The following is a 16,675-nucleotide window of genomic DNA, read 5'->3' on the forward strand; positions in this document are numbered from 1 at the left end:
GAGGGATTACCACGATTACTCAGGGTTTCTGTACTTAAACCTTTCAGCGAGTGGAGCTTGGGTTAAGACGGGTTAAAAGCTGTGTGCCAGTCATGTCGGCATACTGAACATTTATGACAACCAAACACATCCTGTTATTATTTTAGAGCAAATTGCAGATAACAACCCACAGCTTGACCTATTGTGTATATTTTGTAATGGGCTCATTTACAGTATTTCATTTCTCAAAGTGGATTATTCAATAATTTCCATCTCTGATCTGCCATTCTATTTATGCTATTGCTTTTATTTTAACACATTGAACAAGATGTTAAATGTCCCTCGAGTGGGATGGGTCATAACTAGTCAGTAATAGGTCTCTGCAGTAATAAGTAATTAAATATAACTTGTGATTTATCTTTAAAAAATCATTATCATTTACTCTGCTCATGTTAATCTAAAAACTTGTTTTTCTTTTATCTAATTAAGAGTATATTTTGAGACGAGTCTGTGCAGAGGCTGTGGAAATAGCAAAAAATAGATTTATTCAGAAACCTCCACTTGCCAATACACTAATAAACACAGTGTAAGATCACAAGGAGAAAAGAGAAATGAGTGATCACAAAGTCCCCGCAAATGAATATTGCTTGTAACGTCTTGCTGCAAATCTCTGTTTGATCGTCAAATTCAGGAGTGGTGCTGCCCGTGTGGAACCCCCAGAACCCCTCTGTGGGGGACAAAGTGGCGCGGGCCATCGTTTACTTCGTAGCACTCATCTACATGTTCTTGGGCATGAGTATTATAGCGGACCGGTTCATGTCATCCATAGAGGTAGGCAATACATTATTAACCTACATCACAAGTTACCACCAGTCGTCATTAGTTATGTTGCTAAGGAACAACAAACATGGAACAGGCTTTGTTTTCTTTAATTTTTCCATTTTGCCTCTTCTCAACTGTTGGTGCCTCTTCTATTTTCTCCTGACTTTGCAGGTTATAACCTCCCAGGAGAAGGAGATCACCATAAAGAGGCCAAATGGTGAGACAACCACCACCACAGTGAGGATCTGGAATGAGACGGTTTCTAATCTCACTCTGATGGCGTTGGGGTCTAGCGCCCCGGAGATACTGCTGTCTGTTATTGAGGTAGGTCCAATATGAGCCAGATGGTTACACATCATATGAGCCAATACAAAGACGGTTATCCAATGAATGTTTTTCATCCGACGTATAGGTGTGTGGTCATGACTTTGAGGCAGGATCTCTGGGTCCAAGCACCATCGTGGGCAGCGCTGCCTTTAACATGTTCGTCATCATCGCCCTGTGTGTGTACGTGGTTCCCGATGGAGAGACTCGCAAAATCAAGCACCTTCGGGTGTTTTTTGTCACAGCAGCATGGAGCATCTTTGCCTACATCTGGCTCTACTTGATTCTGAATGTCTTCTCACCCGGAGAGGTGGAGGTGAGGATGGACGACAAAGAAATGTGATAAAGCTAGGATATGGGAGTCCGGTAGAGTACACTTTAAATAAAACAAAGATACAGCCTACGATCCCAAATACAAGAAAGCATAGTGTCTTCTGTAGTCAGCTATAGCAGGAAAATGGAACTCTTTGTGCGTTTCCACTTTTCTACAGTTCTAGCACGACTCTAACACGATACTTGTTTATTCCTTCTCCATTAGGGGTAGTACCTGGCACTGGAATGTCGTAATGCCCAACTGTAGATCAGTTAAATAGACTTAAAAATCCTGAAAACATGCATGAATCTCCAACATTTAGCAAGGAAATGTCTAAAATCTCAATATTTCACAGTCTGGTGTATTTAGCCACAGCACTGCCAAAAACTGGCGATCCGCCGTATATCAGTTAAGTGAGGAGATGCTATGCAATAATGGAAAACGACGTGCCTCTTACCCAAACCATGTAGACGTTGGAAAAGCGCCATCTGTCTGCCATATTTCCATGATTTAGTCACTAACATCTTGCTAGGGCCTCTGCCTCAGCAGTGTCTGCCGCTGGCTTTTAATGAAGTGTCCTTTCATGTCCTGTAAGAGCAAAAGCAGGGTGTGTGCAGACAGACAGGTCATGTTTTGTTTGTTTGTTTGTTTGTCTGTTTGTTTGTGTGCAGGACAGATTTTCTCCTGGACATGTATGGTCTAATGAAAAAAATATTAGATTTTAGTGGTGATCCAGATTCAATTTAAACAAACAATTGCTTACCTTGTGAGATAAGGCAATGTATTGACACTGTGGGAAAAAAAGCAGCGTGGGGGGAGGTTTGTGCTCAGTCTGGTATATTGATTCTATCAGGACATAACAGCACATTTTTTTGAATAAGATATAAAGTGTTTAAAAAGATGACCCTAGCTTCAGAAGGGAAAGTTAAGAAAAGAGATCTTTGAACATTAGTTGGGCATCTGCTAGCCTGTTTTTATGATCAATTTCAACTTGCGCAAATACACTTTTTCTGCTTGACCTGAGTTCACAGTGCCCCCTGCTGGATGATGCAGTGATTACTTATTCTGCTATTTTAAATGGACATCAGAATTTTAAGTGCCAACTTTAATCAAGTTGTGCCTTCTCATCTGTCAGTATTGCACCACCTGCTACTGGTGAACGTTTTTTAAAACTACTGTATAAAAATGTATCATTATTGTTATTATTATTATTATTATTATTATTAATAATAATAATAATAGTAGTAGTAGTAGTATTAGTAGTCGTCGTCGTAGTATTGTGCAGCAGGGAAGGTAAGGCAGTAAAGGAAGTAATGAAAATCAGGTGTTAACCCCAGCTTCCTCTTCTCTCCTCCAGGTGTGGGAGGCGGTGCTGACCTTCCTGTACTTCCCGCTGTGCGTGGTCCAGGCCTGGGTGGCTGACCGACGCCTCCTCTTCTACAAGTACGTCCGCAAGCGTTACCGGGCAGACAAGAGCCGCGGCATCATCATTGAGACTGAGGGAGGGGCAGATGGAGGGTTTGGAGGCATGGGCGGAGGAGGAGGGGCTCTGGGTCCGGGCGGGTTCACCAAGATGGACATGCTGGAGCTGGACGGACAGATGGCGCTGAACTGTCACAGTGGGATGGACGGCGGACTGATGGAGGACGGAGGAGCCAAGGATGAGGAGGACGAGGCGAGGAGGGACATGGCGAGGACGCTGAAGGAGCTAAAGCAGAGGCACCCGGACAAAGACATGGAGCAGCTGATTGAGATGGCTAATTATCAGGTGAGTGCGCTCACATGTATTCAAAGGTTTGTGAATAAAATTCAATGAATAGGGTTCAGGAATGGTTCTATACTATGGGAAAAGTTCAGCGCCAAGACTAAGGTGAGAAGGTTGACATACATCTCATCTCTCTGTGTTAATTGTCACTTTTACAGCAGCCATTTTGACACGTTTTAGCAGGAAAAATGTCGCTAACGCTAACGATGGCTCTGTTCACTCAGTAAGTCAGAACAGTGTGACAGTAAACTAGCATGAAACTGTGAAAGCTTAATCAATTTTATTATTTACACCTGTGATTCCCCCCCAGTGTTACTGGATCAAAATGGCTCCTGTGCAAAGGACCCAATTAGCTAGCTTAGATAAATTAGCTTAGATTAAAGACTGGAAGCATATGAAAACAGGTAAAACTGGCTCTGCTAAGGTAAAAAAAAAACCTATGTTTTCTGGATGGTACCTACCTTTGTGTCTAATTAACATTTGTGCACAAACAGAAAAGTTACAAGCTGTAGCTATTTACAGCAGTGAGGTGTAGTTAAAGAGGTAAAGCTGCGGCTATAACTCCTGTAAGCTAACATGATTAAATATACTGTAACGTGATAAATTCCTGTGTCGGCCCTACAATAGGGACATTTGCCTGCAGCAACAATAAAAACACGTAACAAGTAAACACAAAGTATAAACAAGGAAATCAATATATACAGTGTAAACGGGACGTAAACAGTGGCAATAGGACTGCGGTGCACTAGAAGATATTGAAAACTGTTCATACGGTTTGAAGTTGCATAATGGAGATGCACCTGAGGGAATAAGTAGTGCAGTCCTAGTGTTTGGTGGTTTGAGAGCTTAAAAAGAACAATGTTAGGGCAAAAAGAGTTGCGTGAATGCATTACTTGTCCAAGGGAAAATAGCTGATGTAGCTTAAATTAAGCAGCTGAATCTGAAGAAAACAATGCTCCCTGTTTTTTCCCCACTTCTGCTGACGCGAAACATGTGTTTTCTGAAGCCCAGATACAGAGTGACTCACAACCACACCACATACTGTATCTCTTTTCACGTGGGACTCTGAAGGTGACACTGTTGAGGGGTTAACAAGGTGCTTTGGGTGACAGCAGGAAGACGAGTTTAGAAGGTGACAGCGGAGATGTTACACAGAGAACAGTTTGAATACAGCAACTTCAGAGGTGTTGAAGACATTTTTCTTATGCATTTGCACAGCTAATATTTGCATAACTGCCTCACTGCTTTTAATTAATTTGTTGTGTTTTATATTGTAGCTGGAGGAATTAATTGAACTGGCTCACTACATCCCTAATGATCTAACCGTTCACTCGGATAATACAGTTTTCAGCATAGAGTTGTTGTAGTGGTGGTACTTTTTTCCCTCCAAAGGGAAACACATTTCCTTGGAGAAAAACATGTCACAATTTTATTGGTGAGATAATACAAAAGACACTTCAACTATTCAACGTTTATACACCAGTCACATCACAAAATGCATGATCTAAAATGTAACTACACAAACTTTCCGATCACAGATGCAGAGCTTCAGTCCACAGTGGAAACAAATAAAGATAATAGCATTTGTTCCTGATCTAGTGTAAGTCATGAAAAATAAATGCTATAAGTTTTCAGGCCCACTAAACAGACACAGAGAGAATCAAGTCATATTACCATTCATAGGAAGAACTATTTCACTTGCAGTGAATGACAATTTTGTTTCTTTAAAAGTCTGGGTCACCGTATCTGCAGCCTGAAGGTCGTAATGCAACAGCAGTAAAAAGTCTTAATAGGTTTCTCTCTGCTTTGTTTAGAGATGTGGATATATATTTTTCTTTAAGGCTACTGAGACTGGTGTTTAGCACATTGCTCTTTGTTAAAGTTAAAGTGAATTAACTTTTGAAGCCTGAAATGCAGGGAAACGCTCTTCAAACACATTACAAGTGAATCTAATGTTATATGAAATTTGCACTTTCATTTAGAGCCAAGCACTGAGCTTTTTGGCATTAGCTTAATTGAGTTTTGATGGCTTAAAATTAAGGGAAATATTCTGCTTTCCAATTCTCCGACACTGGGCAACCTTCATTCCCTCCCATTGCAGTCACTCATTTAGCCTTGTGCTTAAATGTGAATGACAGCTGCCTTGGAGATTTGACTCATCAAGGTAAATTGGGGTTCTTGTGGTCATGGTGAACACTTAAGTAAAACATTAAGTAGTTTGTTCACTCAGGAGTCAGGGGAATAATTGGACTTTGATGGATGTTTGTACTGCAAAAACACATTGAGTTTTTTCACTAACCTAGCAATTACTAACTCCGTCCTTCTAAAGAGACACAGTTTGGTAGGTTATTGGGATATTAAATTGCTAGTCACTAATCCTTTTTTTTTATTAAAATCTTTAAGAATATAATGGAAAGCCTCATTCGATCCTAATTTTGCATCTAAAGAAAGCCAGCTAAAAAAACACAGCAGTTAGTCTAAAAATAAAACGTATTATTATTATTATTATTCTTTACTCGTGTGATTCCATTAACTCACTATTTTACAGTAAAGGTTTTTTTTGAAGCCCGCACTCCAGAGAAAGGTACAACCCTCACTTTTCTAAGTTCAGGGACAGGACTCAAACCCACAGCTTCAAGCCATTTGAAGTTCCTTTAATGAAGTGGTGAATCTGTCGGTGCCTGTGGACCTCTAAGCTCCCTGTGGGGGGCACGAGAGGAATTTCCCATGAGAGGTTCACCTTTGAATTGCATTTGACAGTTTAGAAGTGAAAGCGATAACAAAAGTGGGACAAATTGAGTTATAGATTAAAAAATGATCAATACAATAATTGACTTTACGCATTGATTGCAGGTCCTGATGCAGCAGCAGAAGAGCAGAGCGTTCTATCGTATCCAGGCGACCAGGATGATGATCGGAGCCGGCAACATCCTTAAGAAGCACGCTGCCGACCAGGCTCGCAAGGTGAGACGAGCACTAAACGAGAACATGAACACATGAATATTACTTCCTTCTCCATTTAGGTAACGTGTAACTAACTGTCTTCTAGGTGGTGAGCAGCCATGAGACCCAAGCCCAGGAGGACGACCCTCACACCATCAGGATGGATTTTGAACCCTCTCAGTACCAGTGCTTTGAAAACTGTGGTTCCTTGAAACTGACAGTTGGCAGACACGGAGGAGACCCTGGAGTTACTGTGAAGGTGTGTGTGTGTGTGTGTGTGTGTGTGTGTGTGTGTGTGTGTGTGTTGTCTGCAGGACAGCAAACTGCTCTGAAGTGAAGGCCTGTACGAAAGTGTATGTGTGAGAAAGCAATACCTAGTAGGGATAGGCATTTCAAGCAAAAAATGTTAATCAATAGACATTGACTGGCAACACATACACAGATACACACACACAGATGGTGGACCAAAGAACATTTTCTCGATTTCAGTTTTTCTTTGAGTTGTTATTCCTCTTTTGATCAAGGACAGCAGTCAGATATTCTGAATAGACTTCCTTTGAAGCCTCCTACAAAGACTGTGTCACTGGAATTTAAACCCTAGCTGCTCGGTTTTACTAAAAAGGTTTTACAAGGTGGTCTCTTCCTTTTATGTCTCTGCTTGCATACTAATTCAATTATTATGCTGCAATGTCAGCCTTGTCTGCAGAGTTATGGTGATGGCACGGCCTCAGTGTGTCAACTCCTGAAGGCTGGTTCTAAAGTCAAGTGGCCTATTTAGCCTGCTTGTTGTTGGCTCGGTGTCAGAGCAGCACATTAAAGATGAGAAAAGCATATTTTGTAGTAGAATGCCTCAACAAGGCTACACAACAATCCTCAGTCTCAGAATATTTGGAATCACTAAAACAAAGATCAAACAATTCTTCTTATTATGTTTAGTCATTTTCGCTCAACACTTAAAGGAGTAAACATTTTGTTGTCCATCATAGTCTATGCTCGGCACAATCCATCACCATTTTAAGCAAACGTAGCTAAATTATTTGCAAACAAACACATTCTGTGTGTAACCTCGTCCAACAGACACTGAGTAACATTAGCTTCAGTCTGCTCTCCCACTGACTCCTCAGGGAAATATCTTAAGCTGCTGAAGTCACCACTGTGTTCACTAGTCACTAGCGACATGGTAACTGTCAACCGCTGCAGGGAAGCTTGTGAACGGTGTATATTTGGACTTCAGTCACTGGAAGAAGCTGTGAATAAGATGACGGACAACGTGTACATCTTGCACTGCTGGTGTCTTAGTCAGAGCAGTAGTGATCTAGACATGGATTTGCAGTATTTAAGTCCCACCTGAACTACTGGGATCAAAATCATCTTGTTTTGTCCATGTGCACTGCTCAAATACGGAAGACTTAGCCCTGCTTTATGTTTTTTTAAAAAAAGGGTCTGCATACAGAAATCTCTGTCAAGTCAAGCTAAGCAGTATGATTGACTGATAGATTATCCATTTTACTGCAACAGATGTCCTACTAATCATATATAGAGTGCATGATTTAATTAATTATTATTATATAAGCAGAGCTGATTATCAAGTCTCTATATCAGCCAGCTTTACTAGTGAATTCAAAAATAGGTTTAAAGCCACATTTACGGTACAGTATACACATTTCATGAAGGCTAAAAATAGAGCAATGCTAGAGTGACTACAACACAACACAACACCAGCAACAGTGAATTGCTGATTCAGCTTTGCTTATAAACTGCCAGAGATGAATTTGAAGTCATTTGAATTTTTACCCTTTTGTTTCTTGACTATAAATAATGAATGCACCTCTGAAAGTATATGTGGACACTTCTGTATGAGATGCTGAGTGAGAGGACAAACAGAGAGGAAAGAATTATGGATAATGTTGTTATGTTATTTCATTATGTTTATTAGACTGTATCTGACCACAGGCCGCTGTTTAATTGAGCTGTTTTTCTTGATCCCCCCCCCAAATGCACCTCTTCTTTGCCATTCTGCTCTAACTTTCTTCTTCTCTGTTGTCGGGTATTCTTCCTCTCCCTTTGTGCTTATCTGCCCCGTTCACACATTTCCACTTCTCTTTCATCTCTGACGGCTCTTTTTCACGCTCTCCCCCTCCCTCACCCTCAACACCACTTCTTATCTCTTTATGTCCCGTTCTCCCGCAGGTGGATTATCGCACGGAGGACGGTACAGCAAACGCAGGTTCCGATTATGAGTTTGCGGAGGGAACACTGATGTTTAAGCCCGGCGAGACCCTCAAAGGTAAAAGCAACAGTGACAGCAGTGACTCATGGCATAGTTTGGAAAAACAAGCCACTGAAGCTAATCCTGAAAAAGCAGAGCTCATCTACATTTTTGGCTCCAACAAAAACACTATTAAAAATAATTTTGATACCACTATTACTCTGCTGTGATACATCCTTAATGAAATCTTCTTTGACCAGAGATCACAGTTGGAGTGATTGACGATGACATCTTTGAGGAGGATGAGTATTTCTACGTCCACCTCAGTAACCCAAGGGTGGCTGGTTATCCTGAGATTGGCACAGTGCCTCTGGATACCAGTGTCGCGCCCAAAGCCGTGCTGGGTGACAACCACACAGCCACAGTGACCATCTATGATGACGATCATGCAGGTAAGAATTATGTTTAATTCATACCCTACCTCAACTCACAATAATACAGGAACTATAACACAACTTTAGAACTATGATATAGTTTTCAAATCAGTGTACAAGTAAAAAAAAACTTGAAGTAAAACATGCAAAAGCGACAAAAGTAGGTATTATGATGTGTCATTTAGTTTTTGTTTAACTCTATTTGTGATCATAGCGTTGTTGCCACATGTATTCCCAGGCTGTGCACTTACATTTATCATAGGAAGGTTTAAAGAGTTCCAGTCACTTACAGGACTTTGATAACGTCTGAAGAGAATGGATATGCACGCAGATAAGTGTTTAGGGGGTGTTCATTTAATGCTAATTATCTTTCATCAAGAGAGAGTGGGTGGTAATCTATTATCCTTGCCATAGCTCTTTATGTACCATAGACCTTTGAGAGCAAGCTAGCGAGTGAAAGCGTGGGTGTTCAGCACACTCATCTGCCTCCGTGAAGTTATACCTTCCCTTTCATTCTTTTCCAGGTATCTTTACCTTTGAGAGTGCCAGTCAGAGGGTGAGTGAGAGCGTAGGTGTGATGGAAGTGAAGGTGCTGAGGACTTCAGGAGCCAGAGGCCTGGTAGCCGTCCCCTATCGCACCCTGGATGGCACCGCAAGAGGTGGGGAAGACTACGAACTGTCTGCGGGCAAGCTGGAGTTTCAGAACGACGAGACGATGTAAGTACAGAGATGTTGTCTTATTTCTGCTGCGAGTGATGCACAGTGAGTGCATTCCTAGTTGTCACATGTGTTTACTGTGTTATATTTCAGTACAAGCCGCTCCACACTATTGTTAAAGTGCTGGGATGTTCTCTGCATTACAGAAACAGTCATCATGTTTTCATTGTGATTGAAGCCTATTGAAGCCAAAAAATACATCACTAAATAAGGAAGTAAAAATAAATACAAAATACAACTAACAGTACAATACAACTGACTAAAAAATAAACACACTTTGATAAATGATATAAATAAAAAACTTTAAAAGTATAGAAGGAAAACTTTGAATGAGTGAATTTAAATAGTCTAAGTCTGCACAATAAAACCAAGTTATCTTTCCTAACCAGTGCTAAAAGCCAGTGAGAAGAGATATAAGAAATATAAATAGCTTTAAAAGGTAGATAACAGTATAATAATGCATTCTTATTCCTTGAAGCGCACACACACACACACACACACACACAGTCGTACAAAATCGTCCTTGCAAACTCGCACACATGCATTTTTAATATGCTGATGTTAGTGGTGTTAAATTGACCAGTACGTAAAGTGGCTGGGAATGCAGTTTTACTCAGAACCTCCTGGGGCCTATAAAGCACGTGTTCTGTGTGAAAGAGTGCATGTAGTGTTGTATTTCTATCCATATACTGTATTTGTATCTGTATGAGTTTTACTCATTAACAACGAGGGTCATCCTGCAAAGTGAGAACTTTTTTTCATTAAAGCTCCTGCCTCCTCTTGATTCTCAAGGTCAAACACAGGGTTAGGACATTGGATCTGTGTCTTTATTATGACCTGAGTACAGTCACTGTATTTACTGTGTGTTTATGCCAGTACCTGCAAGTGTAACACACAGGCAGACTTGTGCTTGTGTGTTCTTGTGTGTCCTTGTGTGTCTAATGTTGGCAAAGCCATTCAAGAGGTGTTCATCTGTGGCTTCCCTTTAGAGAACAGCTAAGACAATGAAGCGTGTGTCCACTCCGTGCTCAGTTTTAGTTTTGTACGTTCAATGTGAGGAATACTCAAAGGACTGTCTCTGGGTTAGGATTTTGCCTTGAGGTGAAGCTCAGATTTGTATTTGTACTGTAAACATCATTATATGAATGCATCTAAATTGGGCTCCTCACAGTTAAAGTCAAAAAAATTCACTTAATGGATTCATGAAGTAGGTGCTTGCCATTTGATATGTAAAAGTGTCACTACCTGTGTGTGTGTGCGTGTGTGTGTAATGATCTACATTCACTGATTAAATCACTGCTGCTGGTGAACAGTAAGGTCATGAAGGGTTGAGAGAAGAGTGAGCAGAAGCTAGACAGAAAGAGAGCAGACGGAGAGTTAAGATGCAGATATAGTGCAGCATCAAGGCTGCCCTGAGGTATCTCAGTTAAGAGGGAGCTCATGTGTCAGTACAGGAAATGGAATATGTACTCATTTGATTGCAGTTGAATAGATGAAGCTTCTGAGTGTGTTACTGTCAAAGAGGTAATTGTTTGACCTTTGTGGGTCAAACATAAATCAACAAATAAAAGCTTCTTCCTCTGCTGGTGGTGAGTTGTGACGAAATGGTCTGCAGTTAATAACAGAGTTTGATTTTAGTTTAACTAAAGCGGATTACATACAGCACAGTACAAGGGAAACAGATGCAGCAAAGACGACGTAAAGTAAAAGTTGTGCAGTATTTGTAAGTTTTGATGAGTTCTTTTGTCAAGCTGTTCCAAAGGTTTGGAGCTCCTGTTACCTTTTGTCTTCAACCCTGACTGGAGGATATAACTAATGAGGTCTTATCGCAGGATCTCAGCCAGGGAGCTCAGTTTCAAAGCCTGTTATGTTCAGAGCCTTAAAGGTCAAGAGTAGATTTAAAGTCACTTCTCAAACAAACCGGTAGTCAGATGCTAAAATCTGGTACATACAGTATAAGTATCCTTGGGATCAAACCGTGGTGCAGTGGCTAGCATTGTTGCCTCACAGCAAGATGATCATTGGTTTGGATCCTGGTGTAACCCATGTGCTTTCTGTGTGGAGTTTAAATGTTGTCCCCGTGGGTGTGTGGGTTCTGTCCTTGTACTACTATCCAAAAACATACAGATTAGGTTAACTGCACATGTGTTTGTAAGTGTGAATGGTTGCTTTATGGTGTCTTTCTCCTTGCGCCACTATCAATATCAACAGTCCTCATTTCTTTTTCTCTGTTTATTCTCTGTTTTTTTTTTTTTTTCATTTCGCTGTCCTCGCTCCATCACTATATTTGTAGACTTCCTTTCAAGCAGAATGACTCTTGTCATTTCCCTCCTCTTCCTCTCATTTCTTCACCTTCTCCTCTCCTCTCACCTTCCTGTCCTTGCACACCCGTGACTGCTCCTCATTTGCATCTCCCTCCCCTCTGCTTTTCACCTTTTCACTTATTTAGACTGTCAATACCTTTCCTCCCCTCTTTCCTCCTCACCTTCCTCACAAATATGTCATCTGACTCCACCTTCCATCCTCCCTTTGTTTAATCCCTCTCCTCATCGTCTCTCTCTCCATTCATCTGTATCAAAATCTTTTCTTGGAGAGAAGGTAATTTTGCTGGATCACAAGTCCATGGCCACACACTCGTTATTATTGTGTCTCCTATTGAATGTCACTCATCCATAAAAATTCTGTTTACCCTTTTGTGAATTTGATGCATCCATATCTCTCATTTTTATGTCTAGTCAGCCAGTGGGAATGAGTTTTTAGAGGAAGCGTTCATAAAGCTTGAGTGATGGAGGGTATAGCCAGTTTCTGCTGAAGATTCTTCGAGGAATTTAAAAGGCGATGGAGCTGAACTGACTGAAGTGTAGAGGAGGGAAAAAAGGACTCCCACTCCTCCCACTTACATGTCCAGACTGCATCTAGGTATTTTATTGGAGCAGCGTGGTGAAGGAAACAGCAGCACCTGTCACACAAAGCCTTGTTTGCACACGGCAGATATAGAACATTTCTTTGTTTTTCTTGTATTTCACTTCATGCTGTGTGCGTGGGCAGCTGATGTTTAGAAGGTGTCCAGATTTAGGAGCCCTTTAAATTGCCTCTGCTAACTTAACACTTGTTGTTCACCCAGCGTGCCACCCTGTCGTGTGAACATTGTTGTGCTGGTGACTTAAATGTAAACACAGTGGCTCATGTATGGTAATTCACACAGAGAACATATTTTTTTAGTTATGAGGAAAAAGTATAGAGAGGCAGAGCCAAGAAAATGTATGTATGCATGTTTCATGATTTAATAATGCAAGAGCAGAAGTGATTGACATACTGCAAGTATGTCACTGTCAGTGTGTTGTTTTCTCACAGAATGTGGTATTTATTCAGTGTCACACTGGGAAATCACACGTACCCACAAAGCATAGAGGACAGTTACTCTATATTTAGTAACCATGTGGACTCAGCCATTAACTGCAGAAATGGAAGAATTCTTTCCATTTATTCTGTTGTTGCTTCATTTATTTGTGGAGCCTACAAGTCTCAAAACCTTCATCGATTAAGTGTAGGGCTAATATTTTAATTGTGTTTAGTGTGTGCAGAAGCCAAAGGCAAAGTGGACAGTGTGTGTGTGTGTGTGTCCATGTGTGACACAGCAGTACCAGTTTATTTTTAGCCTTTGTCTGGCCTGTGACTCTGTGCACAATCACCCATTAATTTACACTGCAATACTGCACTTGGGTCAATTTTTTTATGACATGATATCATACAAATGACGCTGCATTTAAAATTTTACCACCTTGCTATCATTAAATTCTGCCAGACTATATTCATCAACTGATAGCAGTTAACACTCCTTGGAGTTTCAGAAGGGTTAGTAGCGTCTAACAACACAGAACGTGCAGTATTATTATTGACTGAATTTAAATATTTAAGTCATTCACTATGCTGATGTTGGAAGTTTATAGTTATAGCAGGATAGGGTTACATTTTTGTGCTTTTATTCTTGTATTTTGGTCTTGGAAAAGCAAGCCCTGTCCATGCATCCATCGCATGCTGCGCTTAATGATGGTTGCTAAGCTGCGAATGGTCAACAGGAGACACAGAACACATTTCAATTGGCGACTGTGGTCTCAGTGAGAGGTCATCTGTGATTTAGTGCTCTGAAGTGCACCAGCTAAATTGCCTCTACACAGTAGTTGTATCTACTGTAACCTCAGCATCCTGTTGTGTTGTGTATTAATGAAGCCCAAACATAACGTCTCACTTTCTGACTAATTTTATCAGAAGTGAGCTGAGATCACGCCTTACAGCTGCTGCTGCTGGTGAGGAATAAAATCACCCTGTACATTTTAAACATCACTCTCTCTCTCTTTGGTAAAGTGTCTCTTAGAATTAAGAGAGCTGGGGGAATGAAGTAAAAGATGGAAAAGGTGTGATATTTGTAACTTGTTTCTCATTTAGGCTCCAAATTTTTGAAAATTGAAATCCCTGAGAGCTGTGGACTGTCTGTTTGTGTGTGTGTGTGTGTGTGTGTGATTTCATTAATACTGTGATCAGAGGTTGATCAGCTTTGTGTGCACTCACTGTGACTTCGCCTCCACTGCTCTTACATCAGTCATGATACTGTATTCATTATTATAGTCTTGTGACGACAGGTGAAACTCAAATTAAAAGTAAGAGTTAAAAAAGCTGGTATTTGAGTAGTAGCTCGTAATAAGGAAATGCAAACAACAACGTTCAAACTCATCTGTTTTTGGACCTTTAAAATGCTGGTTTAAATGTGGTCAGCAGATGTTTCCACAGTGTTATTTATGAAATAATGTGTAATATGCATGTAGCCTTAGAGGAAACAATACAATAATCCATCAATTCTGTAGAAATAAACTTGTTGTTTGAGTGTTTGCATGAATCACATGTGTTTATTTGTTAGGTGGTGGTTTGGTACAAATATGGCCTATTGTGGCTTAGGTATGAGTCACAGTACAGTTCAACACCACTTTAAAGCCACAAAACTGAGACTCTTAAAGCTCTTTGCTTACTGTGTTTTAACTAGATATTTAACCACTATTTACAGGACATTGTTTCACACTTTGTTGTATTTCCTCCTTCCTGTGTCTTCTCATATATTGTACACACCCCATGTTCATTCCTGTTTAAATAGCAGCCTGCTAAAGTGCAGATAAACGCTTCTCTCACTTTCTCTTCCTCCCCCAATTTCACCCTCTCTTCATTCCACTGAAGAACATCAGGATTTCTCCGTGTTTTCAAAGATGACAGGGTTTTCTTGTTTTAATTATGTTTGTTGCCTTAGCAACTTTTGATCTCTCCATACTATTGTATGTGCAACAAAGCGGAGACAACAGAAGGGGATAGGAAAATAGGGTGATAAAGAATGAATGAGGACAATTATGGACGTACAAAATTGCTTTGGTTTTTGGTTGTTTTTCCTGCTGCAATGTGATTGCACTACAATTTGAAACGCTAAAATGTGCCCTGGCCTTGTTTCAATAAGCTTTTGCATTGTCACAACATTTATTTCAGTGCACATTTGCATTTTCTTGCATAGCACAATCCAAAGATTCTCAGTGGGTTAAGGTCTGTAGTGTGGTGGCCAATCCATGAGTGAAAATAATGTCTTACCCCCTGAAAGAAATACTCATTTATTTTATTAAGGTCATCAACGGATGTTATTTTCATGGGCTCATAAGGTTGATGAGCCTTGACCTGACCAAATGAAGCGAGCCCAGATCATAACACTGCCCCCACGGGCTTGTATGGTCTAGTTACTAAGCCAAATGTGTGACTTTTTCTATTTGCCAGATAGTGTATATACTTCAGTTTGGTCTTTAATTAGTGAAGACTAAATGGATTATGAAGATTAGAAGAGCAAAAGATCACATTGTGACATTGCCATGATAGGTCTGGCAGAGAGAAAGCCAAGGACATGACAGATTTGGACCAGAGAGGAAGCTGGAGGATGCAAAATGTGCTTATCTGCCGTTTTCCTTAACCTTTCTGTACTGCTTCTTTTTTCCCCTCCTGCTGCCCTTATTTTTTTCTCTTCATCTCCTCTAATGTCACAGCAGTCAGAGTTAAGTAGCTTAAGTCATGCTCTTGAGCAACTTTAGAAGTTTTTCTCTTTATGCGCTCAGGCCTGTGTGTATTAAAATCATGTGGCTTCCGCCATCTGTTGTTTTCCTATTTTTTCTGAACGACAGTAATTACACACACACATACACGCATGCACACACACACACTTAATCAACACCTCTGGCTTCTTCGAAACACAATCGTAACCCATTTCTAATCCCTGCCTCAGTCTCTCTCTGTCTCACTGTGTATCTTCTCCTTGCACTGCTGCTGTTTAACAATAGAACAGTCTATTGATTTGTGGGTCTAGATGAAGCCAGAGACCTGACACTTAAAGCTGCTGTTAAAGAATTGATAGCAGTGCTTTTGACGTGAGTATGGCGAGGTGGAGATGTTGCTGTATGCTACAATACAAAACAGCTTTCAGATGAAGCAGCATTGACACTGAAACTCCGCTGCATCCGACGCTCTCTCTGTTTTTCCCCACCCCTGCTGTTGTTGTATCCTCTTGTTCTCCTTGCATCTGTTTCTCTGTTACACGGCACTTCTGCCATTTAGCGTCCCTGTCACTCCCTGTCTCTGTGTTTCTCTTTTTTTTCCCCCTACTTCTTTGCCCTGTGGTCGTTTTCTTAACCCTGCAGTCCTTGCAATTTTCTCTGCCAAGCGTAACACACACTCCTACAGAACACACCCTATGGTCAGTTCTGTGCCCCCTGCCCCCCACACACACATCATATTATACACACAGAAGCAGATGCACATGCTGCTCTTCCCAGCGAATCTCTGTGATCAAACCCTTGTGGGCTGTACATACCCTGTAATCACAGCTGGGAGACCTACCATGAGCTGTCCTCTGCCCTTCCATGCCCATGATTAGAGCCTCAACACAGGACAGAAACAGGAGCCCCCCTCTGCTCCCTCCTCTACATTCTCCCTGGGCCTCTCGGTTCATAGTGCCCCCACCCTGTTATGTGGAGACCACATTAAAAGTCTGGGTTCACTGACCACTGAGGCTGTGGTAGAAGCTTCAGGGTGGGTCAGTTGAGGGCTGCTCTTTTATTTATTTAGTCTGACTGCAAGTTTTAAAACACCCT

The 16,675-nt window shown here is 41.0% G+C and overlaps 1 protein-coding gene across 4 annotated transcripts in view; it reads left to right on the plus strand.

The window, feature by feature from the left end:
- Window positions 1–16,675, plus strand: part of LOC122767277 (sodium/calcium exchanger 1-like) — a 74,240-nt gene that overhangs the window by 36,338 nt on the left and 21,227 nt on the right. For all 4 annotated transcript variants that reach the window (XM_044022714.1, XM_044022715.1, XM_044022717.1 and 1 more), the window contains exons 3-11: window positions 671–810; window positions 973–1,125; window positions 1,214–1,441; window positions 2,796–3,206; window positions 6,057–6,167; window positions 6,253–6,405; window positions 8,337–8,433; window positions 8,616–8,807; window positions 9,314–9,506. In XM_044022714.1, coding sequence (XP_043878649.1) covers window positions 671–810; window positions 973–1,125; window positions 1,214–1,441; window positions 2,796–3,206; window positions 6,057–6,167; window positions 6,253–6,405; window positions 8,337–8,433; window positions 8,616–8,807; window positions 9,314–9,506 — 1,678 coding nt within the window. The remainder of the gene's footprint in view (window positions 1–670; window positions 811–972; window positions 1,126–1,213; window positions 1,442–2,795; window positions 3,207–6,056; window positions 6,168–6,252; window positions 6,406–8,336; window positions 8,434–8,615; window positions 8,808–9,313; window positions 9,507–16,675) is intronic.

The sequence above is a fragment of the Solea senegalensis genome, linkage group LG3 (assembly GCF_019176455.1).
Source record: "Solea senegalensis isolate Sse05_10M linkage group LG3, IFAPA_SoseM_1, whole genome shotgun sequence".
In the NCBI taxonomy this organism is placed as follows: domain Eukaryota; kingdom Metazoa; phylum Chordata; class Actinopteri; order Pleuronectiformes; family Soleidae; genus Solea; species Solea senegalensis.